This window comes from Brassica napus, chromosome A2, assembly GCF_020379485.1.
Source record: "Brassica napus cultivar Da-Ae chromosome A2, Da-Ae, whole genome shotgun sequence".
NCBI classification, from domain to species: domain Eukaryota; kingdom Viridiplantae; phylum Streptophyta; class Magnoliopsida; order Brassicales; family Brassicaceae; genus Brassica; species Brassica napus.
The window spans coordinates 29,253,539-29,272,453 of NC_063435.1; the positions used below are offsets into that span (position 1 = coordinate 29,253,539).

At 33.5% G+C, this 18,915-nt stretch overlaps 3 protein-coding genes across 3 annotated transcripts; 2 read left to right on the forward strand and 1 right to left on the reverse strand.

Moving 5' to 3' along the window:
- The first annotated feature begins 1,653 nt into the window (after positions 1-1,653).
- On the forward strand, positions 1,654-3,366 carry LOC106405797. The gene is made up of 3 exons (XM_048760903.1): positions 1,654-1,866; positions 2,173-2,649; positions 2,860-3,366. The coding sequence occupies exons 2-3, from the start codon at positions 2,283-2,285 to the stop codon at positions 2,904-2,906; spliced, it is 414 nt and encodes a 137-aa protein (XP_048616860.1). The 5' UTR covers positions 1,654-1,866; positions 2,173-2,282; the 3' UTR covers positions 2,907-3,366.
- Positions 3,367-5,509: 2,143 nt separating this feature from the next.
- Positions 5,510-6,577, forward strand: LOC125585172 (non-functional pseudokinase ZRK15-like). Its single transcript, XM_048753760.1, has one exon. It carries the CDS (start codon positions 5,510-5,512, stop codon positions 6,575-6,577), a length of 1,068 nt encoding a protein of 355 aa, XP_048609717.1.
- Positions 6,578-7,304: 727 nt separating this feature from the next.
- Positions 7,305-10,327, reverse strand: LOC106382942 (receptor-like cytosolic serine/threonine-protein kinase RBK1). Its single transcript, XM_048760905.1, has 8 exons — positions 9,818-10,327; positions 9,278-9,733; positions 8,619-8,876; positions 8,384-8,541; positions 8,222-8,301; positions 8,000-8,138; positions 7,767-7,916; positions 7,305-7,678 (listed from the first exon to the last, which is right to left on the reverse strand). Exons 1-8 carry the CDS (start codon positions 9,828-9,830, stop codon positions 7,529-7,531), a joined length of 1,404 nt encoding a protein of 467 aa, XP_048616862.1. The 5' UTR covers positions 9,831-10,327; the 3' UTR covers positions 7,305-7,528.
- Between the last annotated feature and the right edge of the window lie 8,588 nt (positions 10,328-18,915).

The following is an 18,915-nucleotide window of genomic DNA, read 5'->3' on the forward strand; positions in this document are numbered from 1 at the left end:
ATTTTATAATGGTTAATCCACTAATTTAAAAACCATATGAAATTTTACTAAATTAATTTATAAGAAAAATTAAACGAGGCTCATGTACCATGAAAGAGAGATCAGCATACATTAATACAAATTTAGAATGTAGTTAGAAATTTTATAACAACACTAAAAATTATAGGTTTCAGTACATAAATTAATTTAATGAATTTCAATATTTTTGTAGGGATTAACACACAGATTTTGAGAAAAATTCAAAAAATATAACAATATTGCTTTAATGTATAATTGCCTTCTGTAGTAATATATGGTGATGGTAAAATAGGTTGGAACATTTGTTGTCTCCATTTCTCTAGAGAATAGTGGTTTTATAATGGTTAGTCCACTAATTTAGGGAGTATGAAATTTTACAAAATTAATTTTAAAAAGATTGAACGATGCTCAAGTACCATGAAAGAGAGTTCATCATACATTAATACAAATGTAGAATATGGTTAGAAATTTTAAAACCACACTAAAAATTATAGGCTTCAGTATATAAAACATTTACCAAAATTCAATATTTTAGTAAGGGTTATAACACATAGATTTTGAGAAAATTTCAAAAATATGCCAATATTGTTTTAATGCATATTTGCATCATGCACTAACATATGATGATGTTGAAAGAGGTTTGAAGCCTTTGTTGTCTCCGCTTTTTCAAGAAAATAGCGATTTTATAGTGTTATTCCATTGATTTAGGGACTATTATGAAGTTTTACTATGTTAATTGATTAAAAAATTATAACGATTTCCATATACTATGAAAGAGAGTTTAACATACATTAATACAAATGCAGAATGTGGTTAGAAATTTTAAAACCACACTAAAGATTATAGGCTTCAGTATATAAAGCGTTTTTCGAAATTCAATATTTTTGTAGGGGTTAACACATAGATTTTGAAAAAAATTCAAAAAATATGACAACATTGTTTTAATGCATATTTGCATCATGCACTAACATATGATGAAGTTGAAAGAGGTTTGGAGCTTTTGTTATCTCCGTTTTTTAAGAAAATAGCGATTTTATAGTGGTTATTCTACTGATTTAGGGAGTATTATAAAGTTTTACTAAATTAATTGATAAAAAAATATTAAGATTTCCATATACCATAAAAGAGAGTTTAACATACAATAATACAAATGGAGAATGTGGTTAGAAATTTTAAAACAACACTAAAAAGTTTAGGCTTCAGTATATACAATGTTTAACATAAAACTTAATTTTTCCGTAGGGGTTAAACACATAGATTTTAAGAAAAATTCAATAAATATAACAATATTTTTAATGCGTATTTTCCTTCTGTACTAATATATGGTGATGGTCAAAGAGGTTTGAAACCTTTGTTGTCTCCATTTCTCTAGAGAATAGCGATTTTATAATGGATAAAGAAGTGGATAAACTAAACTGATGTTTAACTTGAAAATCTTGAATTTATCTGATTTTTTAATCTGAATTAACCTAAAACCAAGAACTAAAATAGAATATTGAGGTTCTATATCCTCATCAACTAATAATCCTTTTTTTTGTTGGTTAACTGGTAGGAATCAGGTGTTGTGAAGTCTAGGGTAGAAGCGCACAGAAACAGTTGCTATTAAACCAAATAAACCGCTAATAACCGTCGGATCAATCTTTAATTGGTTAAGCCCGACAAAAGCGGGGGGAAAGAAACCAGAACAGAGACTAGTATATATAAATGAAGAAACAGAGCAGAAGAGGAGATCATATGTGAGCTTCTTCTTCTTCTTCTTCTTCTCCACAAGTCACAGAAAAGTCAAACAGACGCCGGAAACGACGCGATTCTAGAGTTTCCTTCCATCGTCGATCTGATCTTCTCTCGGTAATCTACGCTTCGGATATTTTTAGCATTTATATCCGCCGAATATTCCGGCGAATCATTGACGGACATCGAGGCTTCATTCGATCGCTTTCGCTTTTCTGTTTTTTTTCTTATTATTTTAAAATTGAAACACCGATCTGGAGGATAATTAATATGAAGAATCCACTTTGATCATTGTGATGATGATGATGTAATTAAATGGATAGGAGATTTTCTCTCTTTTTGGTTTTAATGAATTTGCTTTAGTGTTGGTTAGTGACAATGATTTTTAAAAAAAAGTTGAGATATTTAATTATTTGGTGACAGGTTGAAGAAGAAGAGGATAAAGAAGCATAGGTCCATGGCTGAATGATAACAGTTTTATCTCCGGAGATTCGGAGTTTTTTTTTTCTTTTAGGAATCTAATAAAGAAGAAGATGGCAGTCTCTTTCCCTCGTCTCCCCAGGTGGTTGTGTGGTGGTGGTGGTGGTAGCACTAAGAAAGACTCAAAAGGATCATCTCCTTCACTGAAGAAGACTATTAAGACTGGATCTTCTTCTTCGGTGAAGAAGATGAAAAGAGGATGGGTTGATAGAGGAGAGGAGGAGGGTAAGATGGGGAATGTGCTGTTCCCTGAACCAGATGATCCTGAGTGGTCCATTGGTTGGGTTGAACCACATGGACCTGGGTTTAAAAGTGAGGATGATACTGGTGGTGGGTTTGTGGTTCTTGTTCCTTGTTACAAGAAAGTGATAGATGGTTCAGGGAATCAGATTCCAACTGGTTTCCTCTCTCCTGCTTCTGGTAATGCTTGTTTCCATTTTCATAAATCATTAATAGCAATTATTTGACTTATATGTGTATGTTTAGGTTGATCTCAGTGATTAAGTTTGTAGCTTGGAGCTTTTCTTGATTACCGAGTTAGAAGTGAATTTATTACCATAATTTATTGTTTAGACATTGAGGATTCTGAACTGAATAGTGTGTGGTTCTGTTTTGAATTAAAATCTGCAGATAAGAAGAATATGGAACAGTGGCTGTCGTCTATGGGGAAGCTTTAATAAGCTTTTGGAGGATTTGTGAAGATCAAGACTGTTTCCCACATTGTGTTTTTAAGTATTCAAAAATTAAAAATAAAAAAAAACCAGAAAAAAAATTTGTGGATAGGTTTTCTGGAGACTTCTTTTGGTTCTCTGTTTCAAGTGAGTGACAACAAAACATCAAGTCATCCCTCTCAAGAATCTACTACTAATGGACAAATGTGATGGTGATGGAGGCTTGGCAGCCTAAAATGAATGAAGAATGATGGATTGATATGCTATGAATATGATATATGATTTGAGTACTGGATATTTTTCATGTGGGTGTTTGGAGTGAAGACGTTTTCTGCTTCTGTGGTCGAGATTATTGTGAACAAACAAAGAAAAAAGATTTTTCTTTTTGTTCTTTTGTGATTGATGATGTGTAATGGTGTACATACATGTACATAAGTTTCTCTTATATGTCTTCTTTCTTGGATCACATGCCTTGTGCTTACTTTCGACAACACGAGAGCCCCTGACGCTGTGCACGTTTATAATCATTAGAAACTTAGCAGAATCATCGATTTCATAAACAAAGTACACTCAAACATGTTGAACACGCTTTTGGTCAGACAAAACTTACATTTCACTATTTCCCATGAGGCCGAGTAGATTGAAAGCAGGACCAGGATGTCCTTGTTGTGAAGAGTAGGACGCAAGTAGGTTTTAAACAAGGTTGAAATCTGCATCAGTTGGTGTAAATTCCTCCTCTGAAATCTTGGATGATTCCTGCAGATCAGCGCCGGCTCTGGACGTGTGCGGACGGTGCTTTGGCACAGGGTCTCACCATTTTTTTTGTAATTTTTTGGTATATTTAGGGTCATACAGTTTTAATTTTATACATGAAAAGGTCATTTTTGTTTTTTTGAACACACAAAAAGGGCCCTAAATTTTTTTGATTTGTATAAGAAAGGGCCCTAAAAATTTGTTTGTGCACATGGCCTAAATATATTCTGAGCCGGGCCTGCTGCAGATGCAGATAAAATATCATTAAAACAAAAACTCAACCTCATAAACTCATAACAACCTACATAACAAAATGGCTTCAAGATGGATATGGAATAATTACCCCGTCTTACTTAGAAGAGTGTTGTTGATTGAAATGTTCAAAGCTCTTGTCAAGAGTTGAGTTCTTATGTTCCTCACTCATTGCTCCAGAGTATGATTCCATAAAGCTTTCCTTCTCATCCTCGTTAGACTCTCTTCTCCTTCGCTATCATCTTCAAAGTCATAAAATCCATCTCCATCTGCCTCTCTTGAAGAACAGGTTTTAACTCATCTTCACCAACGTACAGCCTAGAATCATTGTCAGAAACAGGAACGCCCTTGGCAAAAAAACGCAGATGTGAATCAAAATAAAAAGTTACAAAACTTTTGGGTTGAGTTTAAAAAGAAACTAGCTAGGAGGAAGCGTGTGGTACTCATTTGTTATGCCAGTCTTGAATGAGAGCACGAAGAGTTTGGTTTGGTGTGAGAAGTTGATAGTCTACTACTCTCATATTTTTTCATAGGAGATGTGTCATGTCCCATGCTTAGCCATTCCCCTATAGCGTCAAGCTCATAGGAAAACACGTCCGCTGCAACAGGTGTATTCTTCATCAGCTATCTAAGATACATATAATCCAATTGTAATTGGCTTTTGAAGTTTTTTTGGATCTTTCTAGTTGATATCATGTATATTACGCTGTAATATGAAACTACATATGTGTCCGGTGTCCCCATGCATGGCCATCTATTCATGCACGCGTGAATAATGATTTGCTTAACGAATACGTTACACGTACCTAATTAACAAAAGTACTATTAAGTCATGAAGACTACGTGGACGAATTGATAATTTTTGAAGCATAAAAAATGGTAATGTGAGCTTTTTTTTGTTGCATTTTGGAAAACATATTATGAAATATCTCCCAAACGGCCAACTCCATCAAGAACTTTTCCTACAAGGAAGTCACTGTGGACTATTCTATTCAAAACATTAATGGCCATGAATGTTTATCGTTTTCTAAATGCTTTTCTTTTTGGCTAATTGTTTTTTTTCATAATAGTTTTCCAGTTTTCTAGTTTTTTTTTTATTTTTGACTATAATTTTAAAATTGACTTTTAAGATTTGTTTGTATGTATGTCTTCACCTTTATTTTCTTGTTTGCTAAAGTTGAAATTACTAACATAAAATATCTAAGTATTTAATTTAAAAAAAAATTGAAAAATAATAATAACTCTTTTTAATGAGTTAAACAAATTATGAGTTATAAATATTATCAAAGAAACAAAAACAAAGTCTTAGGAAGAAAACATGCTTTAGGTGAAAGCCAAGTAATATAGCTTTGTATTCTTCATTAAGAATTGGCGAAAACCTTAAAAACTACATTTCATAATTTTTTAGAAGAAGAAAAAAATACTTCTATTAGAATCTTGAACGGGTCATAAAAATTAGTTTTTGACCCCTCAAACACTCTAAAATAATATCATTCGAGGCTTATATTAATACTGTTCTTCCTTCTCATTTACAAGTATGAGTGAGTTCTTCAGTTTGCGTCATTTTAGTTTTCAAAGCAAAGTTTTTTTTTGTGTGTATGTAGATGGGTTGGTGGAAGAAGAAGAAGTCACGAGCCGTTGTTAAAGAACAGACGTGGGACAGAGACCAATGGAGAGGAGAGAAAATTCTAGAAGCGCTAATCCAATGCTGTGATGGCAAACCAAATTCCATCAAATTCTTCACTGCTGATCAAATCCTCAAAGCCACTCAAAAACATTTTTGCAAGTGTAACATCCTTGAAAGACGTCAAAACATCTGCGAGTGTAGTCGTGTTTCCGAATTATATTTTCATGGGAAATGGTATTCAGGTACGCTCGATAACCATCGCATGATTCTACTTAGGAAAATGAAGGGAAGAAGTCCACATCCCCCTAGAGACATCTGCACTGGACCTCCTAAGGACGTAGCGATATCTTCGATGGTGAGTGATCACAAAAATTTCATGAAGTTGGTTGGGTGCTGTTTTGAGTTTGAATATCCAGTCATAGTTTATTATGGTGGAGAGAGACAATACTCACCTGTAGATTTGAATAAGATAGTGTCATGGAGAAGGAGAATGAAGATAGCAGAGGAAGTTGCAACTGCTTTAGCTTATCTTCACGTTGCGTTCCCAAGACCCTTTGTGTATAGGAACATGGGGTTGAAAAATATATTATTAGATAAAAATGGCGTAGCGAAGTTGAATGATTTATCTTATTGTGTCTCGATTCCAAAAGGAGAAACACATGTCAAGCTTACTTGGGCTGGTAAAGACTACGATTACATGGACAATGATTATATATTCAACCGCGTAGTGTCGGAGAAAACTGATGTTTTCGGGTTTGGTGTTTTCATGCAAAAGCTTTTGACCGGAGAAGAAAATTTTGAGGAGCTTTGTGGTTGGAAGAATTGGAGAGAGAAGAACAAGTTTCCGAAGTGGTTGTCCTCGTACATGGGAGAAGGAAGAATGGGTGAGATCGTAGATCCAAAGATGGTTTTAGAAGAAGAAGAGCGTTGTCTAATGGAAGCTTTTCTTGTCCTCTCAGAAAGATGTATTGGTCTTAGAGGGGAAGTTCCAAAAATGGTGGAAGTGGCTAAGGAACTAAGGAGGTCATTAAAACAAGGGGAATAGAGAAAATCACGAGAGATGTTGGAGAGGCGTAGAAGTGATGATAGGTTCTGTTTATTATGTGGTGACTGACTTTCAAAGTTTTGATCTTATTTTCGGGTATTTTTGCTATAAGAAAAAGAATTTTGAGTCAATGAATAAGGAAAAAGAAAGAAGAAATATGTGATTTGAATCATTATTTAGTCTTTTTTTTTTTTTTTGATAAAAGGACGTTATATTTTTGTATCAAGGGGAAGAAAATTTTGCCGACATGTTAGCGTGTAACATCAAGAGCATGCATCGCTGTCCAATGTGGGTCGAGGTTGCTTAGCTATTCAAGAACCTCGTATTTATGTTCTCACTAGTTATTTAAAAATAAATAATAATTCCCAAATTTAGTTTGTCTTATGAAGGTTTTATATTCATGTTTGTTAGTTTTGATAATTTTAGTTTACGTATGAAACTAATGCAGCTAAAGAAATGATCACATGCATGGTCGGCTTTGGTGAGAGATGTCTTTGCGAGTGATTGATGAGATTGGGATATCGTAGTGGTGCTTTCAGCCTCGCAAGGAGGCAAGAGGCTTGGATTAGCTGACGCTGGGTTTGGAGTGTGGCTCGGTGTTTGGTTCGGAACTTGGTTAGGCCTTGTTGAGACAGATACTTGATGATTTCTTGAATGATTTCTGATGACTAAACAAGTGACTATATATTCTATTTCCATAATTTTCTAATAGTTTTACCTATTCATATTACAAAGTTGCGAGATTTTTCGATTAATCATTCGGATTTCAAAAGTGACTACAGCTTTCACATGAACAAAGGTTGAAGACACAAGCATAAGCTGAGACTAGAGGCCAATTATACATACAATCTTTCCTTTCTTTTAGAGATTTTTACAATGGAGAATATGGAGTAAAATCACATGCAAGAAAGACAAGGTAATACTTTTATTGTTGTTGTTGGATTGGTTGCTTCACTCCATTAAGAGTTGTCTATGCCGAATGAGACCGTCAAGGTACGAGGAAGAGGTATGATCTTGTAGGTCACACCCGTCGAGACTCACTGTTCTTGCTCCGCCGTGCGGCTCAGCTAACCGGTCATTCCCACGCAATAGCTGCACCAACTACATCCAAAACCAACCCAATTCATAAGTTGCTTATTATTAGATCAAACACTAATGGGACTAGTTTGGCTTTGGAAATGGAACATACCCGGTTCATATCAGGACGCATAGTGGCTACATGGTGTATGCACATTGAAGCTGTTTGCATCACCCTTCTCATCTCAGTTTCATCAAAGTCATTTCCTAGCTTAGGATCAACTATTTCCTCCAAGCTGCTCTTCTCCAGAAGTGGTTTCACCTTGAAAAATAAGCATTTCAAACTGTCTTAATTGTTGTAAAATGCGTACAAAGAGAAGAAGAAGAGCAGTTTCAGATCATTACCCACATCACAATGCTTTGCCTGCTATCTGTATCAACCGCTCGACGACCAGTTATGATCTCTAGAAGCAACACCCCAAAAGCAAACACATCCGTCTTCTCATCAACAACCCCATGCATAAAGTACTCTGGAGCTAGATACCTGTAAGAGAAACAAAGAACCAAACCTGGTTAAGATTTAAACATCAAGAAGAGATTGTGTAGCCGTGGAAATCTGTGTCTGACCCGAATGTGCCTTCGATAGGGAAAACAATATGTTGAGGACAATTCTCTGGGAGCCACTTAGCAAGTCCAAAATCAGATATCTACCAAAAAAAAAAATTCATATCAGATTCAGCTAAAACTGATTAGTTTTTGATTGTTGAATTAATCAATCAATAAAAATACCTGAGCTTCATAATCTTGACTTAGCAAAATGTTGGAAGCTTTGATGTCACGGTGAATAATCCGTCTAGGACAATCATTATGAAGATATCTCAAACCATCAGCTACACCCAAAGCCACTTTATACCGTTTCTTCCAATCCAAACACTCCTCCTCAGACCCTACAAAGGTTTTAAAAAAAAACATAAACACAAATAATAATGTTTTAAAAGCATTTTTATTGCAATGGAGACTGTACCAAAGAGTAGAGAAGCGAGACTGCCGTGCGGAGCGTACTCGAGCACGAAATGCAAACCGCGGTCGCTACTGAAACCGCGAAGCCTTGCTGCGTTTGGGTGGTTAACGTGTGCGATCATCCCTAGTTCAGATAAGAAGTCGCTGACTCTTTCTTCTTCTTCCATGGCGTGTCTCATCAGCTTCTTGATGGCCACCGTCTCTCCGTCAGGTAAAACTCCTCTGTACACCTCCGCATGTCCTCCCTTCCCAATCATATTCTCTAACAAAAACACGTACAACACATCAAGATCCATGCTAGCCACTAGGAGACACAAGAACATAACCAGGACCGGATCTTGACACATTCCAGGGAAACATTGGTCTTATCCCGCAATTTTTTATTTAAAAAAACATTTATATAGATACAGAGCATTCTAATTATTTTAAAAACTTTATTAAAATTCTTAATAAAAATCTATAGATCTCAAAAAAATCTCAGGACCGGCCATGTACCGAACCTTACCGGGATTAAAACTGTTTATGATTCTTAAAATCTTTAAAATTTTAGGACTGGCCATGAACATAACCTTACCGAACCTTACCGGGATTAAAACTGTTTATGATTCTTAAAATCTTTAAAATTTCAGGACTGGCCATGAACATAACCTTACCAAACCTTACCGGGATTAAAACTGTCGGTGGCGGCAACAAGCTCTTCGTACGTGAAGTTCCGCCACGAGGGTTTAGCTACGAGGATTTGGTCGCAGTCAACAGGAGAAGGAGATAGCTTAGGCTGTTTCCGCCGCATGTTTTTCCTCGTGAGCTCGTAGCTGGCGAGGAGAGGAATGACAGAGAATCTCCTTATGGACTTCTTCTTGATAGAGTCTATCATCTTGTTCCATTGAAGACCGTGGTGCTGAAGAGACGAGACGTTCGGAGGAGTTGTAGATAACGGCGACGATGACTTATCAGGCGAGCACGAGCTGCAGCTGCTGCTGTTGTCGGAGTCCGAACTCGTTAATGGGATTTCAAGAACGCATCTCGGCGATGGATCGTCGATAGATAATGAGTCGCTGTTCTCCGTCTCCGTCTTTTCATTGCTTCCTTTGTTCTTCTTCTTTTTCTTCTTCTCCATCTCTGCACATAACATGTTTGAGTAGATTTTTTCATTAGAAGACAAGGCATAAACATAATGTCGTAACATTGACTATATAGCCTTACCTTCAACAGCCATGGCCTTCGTCCTCTTGGATTCTCTGTGAGAAGAAGCTTTGAATGATAATATTAAAAAAAAAACTCAAAGCTTCATGAAAGTTTCTCCGAAGAGTAACATCTCCGTGAGGAGAAGGAAGAGAGTCCGGAGAAACAGGAAAGCAGAGGTTTGTCTTCTCTTCTAATGTGTGGTTTCTGAACCGTTGTTTTTTTTTCTTTTGCTTCTTGTCTTTGTTAGAGAGTTTTATCTTTAGAAATGTTTATTCTTAGAAGATTTTTAGAAAGCTTCAAAGTGGAAGAAGAAGAAGATGAAAGACCAGGTTTATTATGACTGGTAATGGATTGGAATCTATGCTATATTTATACAAAATCCACCACATGCATGCAAGTCGAGAGTTCTGTTTCACTTTTTTACAAAAGATAAAAGAGTTCCGTAACTAACGCTATCCAACGAACGAACACGCCGACGGTTGACATATATTATCTGGAGCTGGTCAATGGCATTTTCCGTAATTACAGTGGATGAGAAGACAAGACATCCTCTGTGTTTTAAAATATAGTTATGACTTGTTGTGAGGCCACTAATATTAGCCATGTGAAGCACTGACATTGTTTTTATACTTTGTTGGGTCTCTTCAAGCTATTTTTTATTATTGATGCAACCTTTAAAAGCAGCATAAGCGATAAATGGCGGACTGTGTATGAAACACAAAGGCAATTAAGCTTTAACCACCCTAGACCTTATTTTAAAAATATATTTAACTTTCTTATATAATAAACTGGTCAATATCAAGATAGACAACATTCATGAGAGTGTTCTGGTTGACGACACGACCGTCACGAGTCATCATGGAGCTTAGTTAAAAGACGTTTATTCGAAACACATCAGGCGCGACATCATTGGACCCACCATCTCAAGCTCTAACTTAAGTGCATAAAATAGAAAAATCTAACGACGAAAATGAAAAGAATAGGCATGTGTCAAACTTTCTACATGTGTGGGTTAAGTGTAAGCTAAGAGAAGCTTAGGGTAGAGATGAAGAAGATAACGTTTTATTCAAGGTTTCTTTCTTGATTACAATGGTTACATAACATCTGAATATATAGTAAAGCTGAGAGACCAACTAGGGCACAGCTCAGCATGTGACAGCACATAGCTTTAAGGAATCAAATCTGTTACACAGCTGTGTGACGTGAGCTGGAGCAGCCGTACGGAGACCGTAGTTTGGCGTCATCTGCTTTGGTCCTCTGTTACCGTTGCATAGCAGAGCTGTTGGTTGAACGGGCCTAGACACCAATGTGTGGGCTTTAGCTTCTGCCAAGGCCTCTGAAGTGCTGTGTAACGTGAGCTGGAGCAGCAGTACGGAGACCGTAGTTTGGCGTCATCTGCTTTGGTCCTCTGTTACCGTTGCATAGCAGAGCTGTTGGTTGAACGGGCCTAGACACCAATGTGTGGGCTTTAGCTTCTGCCAAGGCCTCTGAAGTGTTCGGACTTAGACTATCTAACCGAACCACATAGATAGTGGATGTGACATAGAATCTTTACGTCTCCGTGGAAAATAGTTAAATTCATCAACGCAAAAGCCTAACAAGATCTTCGGCCTTCTGCTTACGAAACAAAGCTCTATCCACTGAGCTATAAACGCTAAGTTAGGACTAACTAAACAATGTTATTACCAACAGTTTGTAGCTTAAAAGTAGTTCCAAAAAAAATTAGTCCTAACATATACCTTCTCTTCATGTAAAAAGGCAATTAAGAAAAACAACTTTCACTTGCTATGCCATATAAAGAAGCTAGTGACCTTTCACCATACCATCACTCCCGAGTTGTATCGAAGATTCTCTGATGATGCAAAAACAGAGAATTAGAAGGAAAAAATATTTCAGAACGGTTTGTGTCACTTTCAGGTGCTATGAAAGCATAAAAATCTCTTAATAGGCCTTCTCCAGTTTAAAAGATTATTGGGGCTAAAATGCTCTCAAGTGGGTCAACTAGTGCCTAAATGGGCCTTGTGGCATTTTCAAATATTCCGACAGCTGACCGACATACTCTAAGGTATTGGTCGGAGGAAAAATGCATCGGCGATGAATTGAAATTGTCACGGGGGAGTGATCGCCTTCTCTAGAATTTCAAGCTTATTTGGTACAAGCGACAGTTCATCGGTTGCACACAAAAAAAAGACAGTTCATCGAACCCTATTTTAATATTCAATCTAGGCTTCTCTGCATCACGAGTAACTTCTTAACATGGCCATTTCATATTGAGTCATTGACAATGGAAATGAGGCCACCGTTTTTTTTTTTTTGTATTTGGTTGTTACTCTTGTGCATATGAATGAAATAATGACAATGTTACAGTTTTACAAAAATAGAAAAGGGTAAACTGTTTTTATGATGAAAACGTAGTTTATGATTATTATTCTCAGAAAAAGTAACAAATGATTCATTGTTCATTTTGAGCATTTCAAAGGAAAATGAAGCTTTTAGTTGTTAATTTCTCAGTTGGCGATACTTAACTCAAATCGAAATATTTATATATAGACCTTTAAATCTAGTAGTTTGGAGTTTATTGCGTTACTATATATACAAAGTAAAAGTAATGACGTGACAAAAAAAAACATGTAACTTGTTTTCTGTTGGAAGCTTTCTCTTCTTTCTTTCTTTCTCGTCATTATCAAAAGACGTTATGTTGTGATGAGGTTATGACAAATTTCATATTTGTGCTTAGGTTCGACGAACGGCCTCACACATGTACAAACTTCATATTATCTCCTCCTCGCAATTGGTTTATATTTGATTCTTGTAGCAAAGCCGTGAAATAGCGACATATTAAATGGGTGTTTTTCAAAACCAACCCATATTTTCAAGTCAAATCCAAAACCAACCCTTTTTTTTTTGTCCATACTATTCATCAATAAAATTTCCATACTATCCTTATGTTTTTGAATTATTCACAAAATTGCCATTTTTATTTATTTTTTTATTAATTTCGAAATTAACAAAAAATCAAATACACCCTAACCATTTCTTCTTATTTACAAAAATGCCATCATCATCAATTTTTCCAACCACCATGAACCACCATTTTTGAGCTCTAAAGCTCTAGAATTCAATTTTCAACCACTTTTTTTCTCATTATAACCCAAAAAACTTCATTTTCTCTCATCTCCTCTACATTTCCATCTAAAAAACTCTCATAACTATCATTTTCATAATCACAAACTTCATATTTTCGAGTTTCTTCATTAGTGAATCGTTAAAGATGCTTCTTTTTGCTCATATTTGGAGTTTGGACGGTTGAAAAGGTTGGAAACAAGCTTTACACATGAAAAATGTAACTATTTACATGGTTTTCGTTCTTTTTCAGATCTGTGTCGCGACGGTAGACTGTTTTGTATGTCTACGCCTCCGTGGAGACTTACGATGCAGTCTATTTGTCAACGCACGGGTTAGTTTTGCAATTGAGCAGACAAATTTTTTTTCTAACGCAGACTTCCCCAGTAGTCTCCGTCTTTACCTTTGACAACAAAAATAAAACTTTCGGTAGACTTACTAAGACGTCTACCTAAAAGAGGTTAGTTTTTCATTTGACCGAACTTTTGACTTTTCAAAATAGACTTCAACGGAAGTCTACAAAATGTAGACTGCCAACAAAGTCTATAAAAGGTCAGTTTTGCATTTGACCAAAACTTTGACTTCGTGGAATAGGTTAGTTTTGTGTTTGACCAAAAAGTTTAAAAAGCAATCAAAAATTTATTAAATTGTAGACTTCATATGCAGTCTTCTTATCTTAAAAAAAAAATGTAGACTGCGTATAAAGTCTACTTTTTTATTTTGGTCAAATGCAAAACCAACCCGTCGGATTTGAGAGTAGACTTCACAAGAAGTCTACACACCCGTAGACGTTCATTTTAATCTACTGATTTGAAGTCAAACTTGGTCAATTGCAAAACTAACCTCTTTCAAAAAAATTCAAACATGTAGACTGCATATGAAGTCTAGTTCTGAAAGTCAAATCTTGGATGAATTCTGGTCAATTGCAAAAAGTAACCTTTTTAAATTGTAGACTGAAATGAAAGTCTACATGTACAAAATTACAACTTTTATTCAACTATAGAAAGCAACCCGTAAAATGGTCAATTGCAAAAACCAACCCAAAGAGTAGACCTATTTGACAGTCTACGTCTGTAAACTGAAAAGAACGTCAACATCTTCAGAGACTAAATATTAAGTCTTCATAGAAAAATCTATAAAAATGTGAATTTGTGTATTATTCATTAAATTTTTTCTAGTTTTTTTGTTTGACAGTGTGTGTTAGTTAATCCTAATGGGTTTGAGTGATTTTGAAAATAATTTTTTTTTTATAATTATGAAGGTATAATTCATTTGATTTGACAATGTTGTTAGCTAATAATTGTAGACGTATTTCTAAGTCTTCGTTTATAGTTTTGCTAGTAAGGCTGAGCTTGTTTCAAAGCTGAAGTCGGTGACTGTGGAATATAATTTTACATTTTCAGCATATAAGACAACAAAAACTCTGTATGTGGCTAAGTGTCGTGTTCAAGGATGTGGTTGGAAACTTAGAGCGAGTGTGAAGTATGGGCCAAAGACATTTTGGGTGACAAAATATTCGAAAAAGATGAAGAATCGGAAAGGTTGAAGAATGTTCCTTGTGCATGATGGCTGTACACATGGTAAACTTCTTGAAATGACACAAGAAGATTATGATCTGGACAACAAAATTGAGAAGATGGTGCTAACCTATTCCTTACCAAACATCATTTAAAACAAATGACTCCGAATAGGAATATACTCCTCTTATGCCTGTCACGAATAATCGACAAGTACGGAACTTGATCGAGTTATCTAAGACACACTTTGTACGCCTTTGTGTATCAAGCCTGCGCCAATACACTAAAAAAATTTGGATTGACTATATGTTAAATAATAAGTGTAGACGTTTTTGTAAATCTACAAATGTAGACTGCAGTTGAAGTCTACGTCGTAAATTCTATTAAAAGTGTATTTGTGTATTATTCATCATATTTTTTCATGATTTAATTATTTTACAGTGTATGTTAGTAAAATTTTAATGGTCTTGGATGAATTTCACAATTTAATGTGTTATAATTATACACTTGATACTTATTGCAAATTGTTTTGATTAGTATTATTCTTGAAAATTTTTGGGAAAATTTTGTATAGATTTTCTTCTTCTCACATGTGTGTTAGTTATTATTTTAGCTTATGGTGGTTTTACTTGTTTGGTTGGTTAGATCTTGTGAAAAAATTGATATCTAACAAAAAATTAATAATATCATACAAGTGAAAACAACTAAAAATGAATACAATGTTTATAGATTATGCATTAAAAAATTATTTAAAAATTAATATTTTATTATGAAAGTTATTACAGAGCAATATATTAAAAAGTATTCTTGAGTATGTTTGATTTTTCATAATCTTGATGCTTCAAATAAAGTCTTGGAAAAAGTACCTGCCAAATAAGATAGAGTTATGAGAAAAACATAAGATAAAAAATAAAATCATATTTTAGTAGACTTTTTATTAAGTCTACGTAAAGTTATTGTTTAGTAGACTTTAGTTGAAGTCTACACTAATGGAAAATTTTCATATTTAAAAGTGTGCATTTAGAAAATTTGAAAATACTTTGTTCTGGAAAATATTTCAAAAATGGTTTTTTGTCATCCTTGTAACAAAGCAAAAAGATAATGTATGAATCTATAAATTTAGTTCATTATAAACACAAAATATCTTATAATGAATATATGGAAAGCTTACATTTTTGGGAAGATGATTTGAAAATATTGGAAGAGAATACCTGCAAAATAAAATAAAATTTTAAAAAATAAGATAAAAATTAAAATCATATTTGAGTAAACTTCTAATGAAATTTGCTTAAAATTCAAGGCTAGTAGACTTCATTTGAAGTCTACCAGCCGTAAGTTTTAAGTAGATTTCAAATGAAGTCTACTCTATCAAAAAAAATAGATCTGAAAAATAATACATTAAAAATATGAAATAAGTTTAAATCTAAAAAACTTTTAAAAATATGATTTAATAGACAAAATAGTTATAAATTAAAGACATATTAATATGAATTTTAATATGTAACTTTATTTGAATATAAATACTAGAACACATATTTTAAATCTATAGATGTAAACCTTACATTTCTAGGAGGAGAAGAGAACAACTATGGAAGAAAATACCTGCAAAATAAGATAAAATTATTAAAAAACATAGAAAAAAAATTAAAGTCATATTTTTGTAGACTTCCAATGAAGTCTGCTTAAACTTTATGGTTTAGTAAACTTCATATGAAGTCTGCAAGCTTTAGTAAACTTCTTTAGAAGTCTACACTGTCTGATAATTTTCAGATCTGAAAAAATCTATATATTTTGAAATGTGAAAATAATTTTAAATCTGAAAATACTTTACATAATATAATTTATAAGGTAAACTAGTAGCAAATTAATGTAGAGAGCTTGATCTATAAATTTATTTGAATATAAACATGTAAATACATATTTAAAATCTATTAATCTAAAACTTACATTTTTAGAGGAGATGATGAAATCCATGAGTGATAATACCTACCAAAAAAAGATAATATTGTGAGAAATAAACATAAAATACACATTTAAAATCTATAGATCTAAAACTTACATTTTTTAAAGGAGAAGATGAAAACCATGAATCATAATATCTAAAATGACAAGAAAATATTGTGAGAAAGACTTGAGAAAATTTTAGAGAGAAAGAAGATAATGAGAGAGATTTAGAAACAATTGAGAGAATTTTAGAGAGAAGAGAGAAAGTTTTAGAGAGAAGGGAGAGAGTTTTAAGAACTTGTGCAGCCACTTTAGAGAGAGATTGAATAAATTTTGTTTATATAGGGAGACAAAAATGTAACTAGGTTAAAATTTACGATACTGTAGACTTCGTTTGAAGTCTACTAAAATTAAAATTTTGGAGTAGATCTTACTATAACATAGTAGACCTTTTTGGAAGTCTACTATAATAATTTAATTATTGTTGTTTATTCTTTATTATTTTAATAATTTTAATATATGATTTATTAAATTTATTTCTTTATTTTTTAATAGTTATAGTATATGATTTCACTTTTTTATTCTTAAGGAACTTAACTTAGTTTAAATATAATGATTTTTTGTAAAACAAATTGAAAAATATAGACTGAAAAAGACGTCTTCAGATAAATAGACTTTATTGTAGGTCTACGAAACCCTAAACCACAAATATCAAACCCTAAATGTTTTGCTTGATAATCAAAAAGTCTCATTTATACAAAATATAAACTACTAAACATTAATATGCAGATTTAAGTTAATAAAACAAAAAAAAAACAAAATCTAAAATCTAACCCTATGAAATCAACTACTAAAAGACATAACATGTTAGAACCTTTTGTTTCTAAACTATGAACATAGTCTAGCACATGATAACCAAATTAGTATATATTCTTCAAAATTGTTCGATTATATGAAATTTTAATTTATTTACTTCATATTATCCATTATATTGATGATTAATTAAAAATATCACAATAATTATTTTTATACATTTTCAAAATTAAATTAGTAGACCAAATTAGAGTGTAGACTACAAAACAAGTCTATAAAGTAGACTTCGTAGGAAGTCTATATATATGTAGACTTCTTTTATTACGTGTAGACTTCCAAAGGATAGAAACGTAAAATACATTTATGTTTTTTGTTTGGTCATAAGGGTGAAATAGTACTTTCACTACTCTTTTAGGTTGGTTTTACATTTGACTGAAAGTGGGGTACTCATATTGCATGATATAACTAGGCAGTTACATCACTTGTATTCACATTCATCATGCTCCTTCACTACCTATCCGTTTCATTAAATTATCACAAAATACTTCAACATGTTGTATATAAAAGTTATTTATTTTTTATAAATTACATTACACTTTAAGCTTATTATTTGGCTAGTTAATGTGGTGTCTCGAGCAAAAGCAAGAAAAGGTTTATTCTTGATTTATATTACCTTTTTATGATGATTTAACAGAGATGATAAAGAAAAAGAAAACTAAAAGTTAAGATATCCGAAAGACAATGATCTTCTAAAGCAAACTTACTAATGATCAATAAAAAAAAGCTTATTGTAAGGAGAATGTAGTATTGAAAAGTGCCAACATCGCCTTTTGTTTGGGAGTAACCAACATCACCTTTTAAGGGTATGACTGGGTTTCCCGCTACCACCTGCAAACGCAGCTTTTGCGGTTGGTAGCGGTTGTTGGCGTTTTGCAACAATCGCTCAAACCGCTCCAAACCGCTCCAAATCGCTCTGAACCTCATAAATTCAAAAGCTGGTTCCAGCTAGCGTTTGCGGTTGCGGGCGGTTGCGGGAGGATAAAAAAAATTTCTTTTTTTTCCAAAACAATATAAATACAAAAATAAAAATATTCAATAAAAAAATTAAATTGGAATTATAAAAATGCTAAAATATATCTATTATATTTTAATTAATATTATAAAACTGTAAAATAAAAATATTTTCTATATTTTTAAAAAAATTAAACTATAACTTTCTAAATATAACTTTTATGTTTATTATAATATTATTATTTTTGATATTTTTATAATTGTATAAAATGTAAATATTGTTAATTTATTATTTAACCGCTGCTGCATTTGGTAGTTAACCAGTCATAAGTATCCCGCAAACGCACCAATTTCTAACCGCAGAACCAGTCGTACAAATCTCTTAAAACCGCTAGAAACCGCAACCACCCGCATCCGCAAACTCCCGCAACCGCAACCGCAACCGCTGCGGTTGAACCAGTCAGGCCCTAAGTGACCGGAACCTATAAACATTAATTCTTGCAGATGTGTGTGTGTATTCGTACAGATAAATGATATAGTTATCTATCAAAATAATTGGAATAACAAAATTACTCTTGTGATTTTAAAAAACATAGCTTTGTCTCTATAACGTTTACGAGTGAGCTTATAAATACAATTATAGTCATGACTAAATTCTAACTTTTGTTAGTTAAACTAAATCGTAATAAAATTATTTATAAGAATAAT

Excerpts from the sequence above, each read along its gene's own strand:
- LOC125585172 (XM_048753760.1), top strand. The coding sequence starts at position 5,510 with ATGGGTTGGTGGAAGAAGAAGAAGTCACGAGCCGTTGTTAAAGAACAG.
- LOC106405797 (XM_048760903.1), top strand. The coding sequence starts at position 2,283 with ATGGCAGTCTCTTTCCCTCGTCTCCCCAGGTGGTTGTGTGGTGGTGGT. Across the intron at positions 2,650-2,859 it reads TTTCCTCTCTCCTGCTTCTG|ATAAGAAGAATATGGAACAG; the intron begins GTAATGCTTGTT and ends TAAAATCTGCAG.
- LOC106382942 (XM_048760905.1), bottom strand. Across the intron at positions 8,877-9,277 it reads CACCGACAGTTTTAATCCCG|AGAATATGATTGGGAAGGGA; the intron begins GTAAGGTTTGGT and ends TGTTTTTGTTAG. Across the intron at positions 7,917-7,999 it reads GGCAAAGCATTGTGATGTGG|GTGAAACCACTTCTGGAGAA; the intron begins GTAATGATCTGA and ends TTATTTTTCAAG.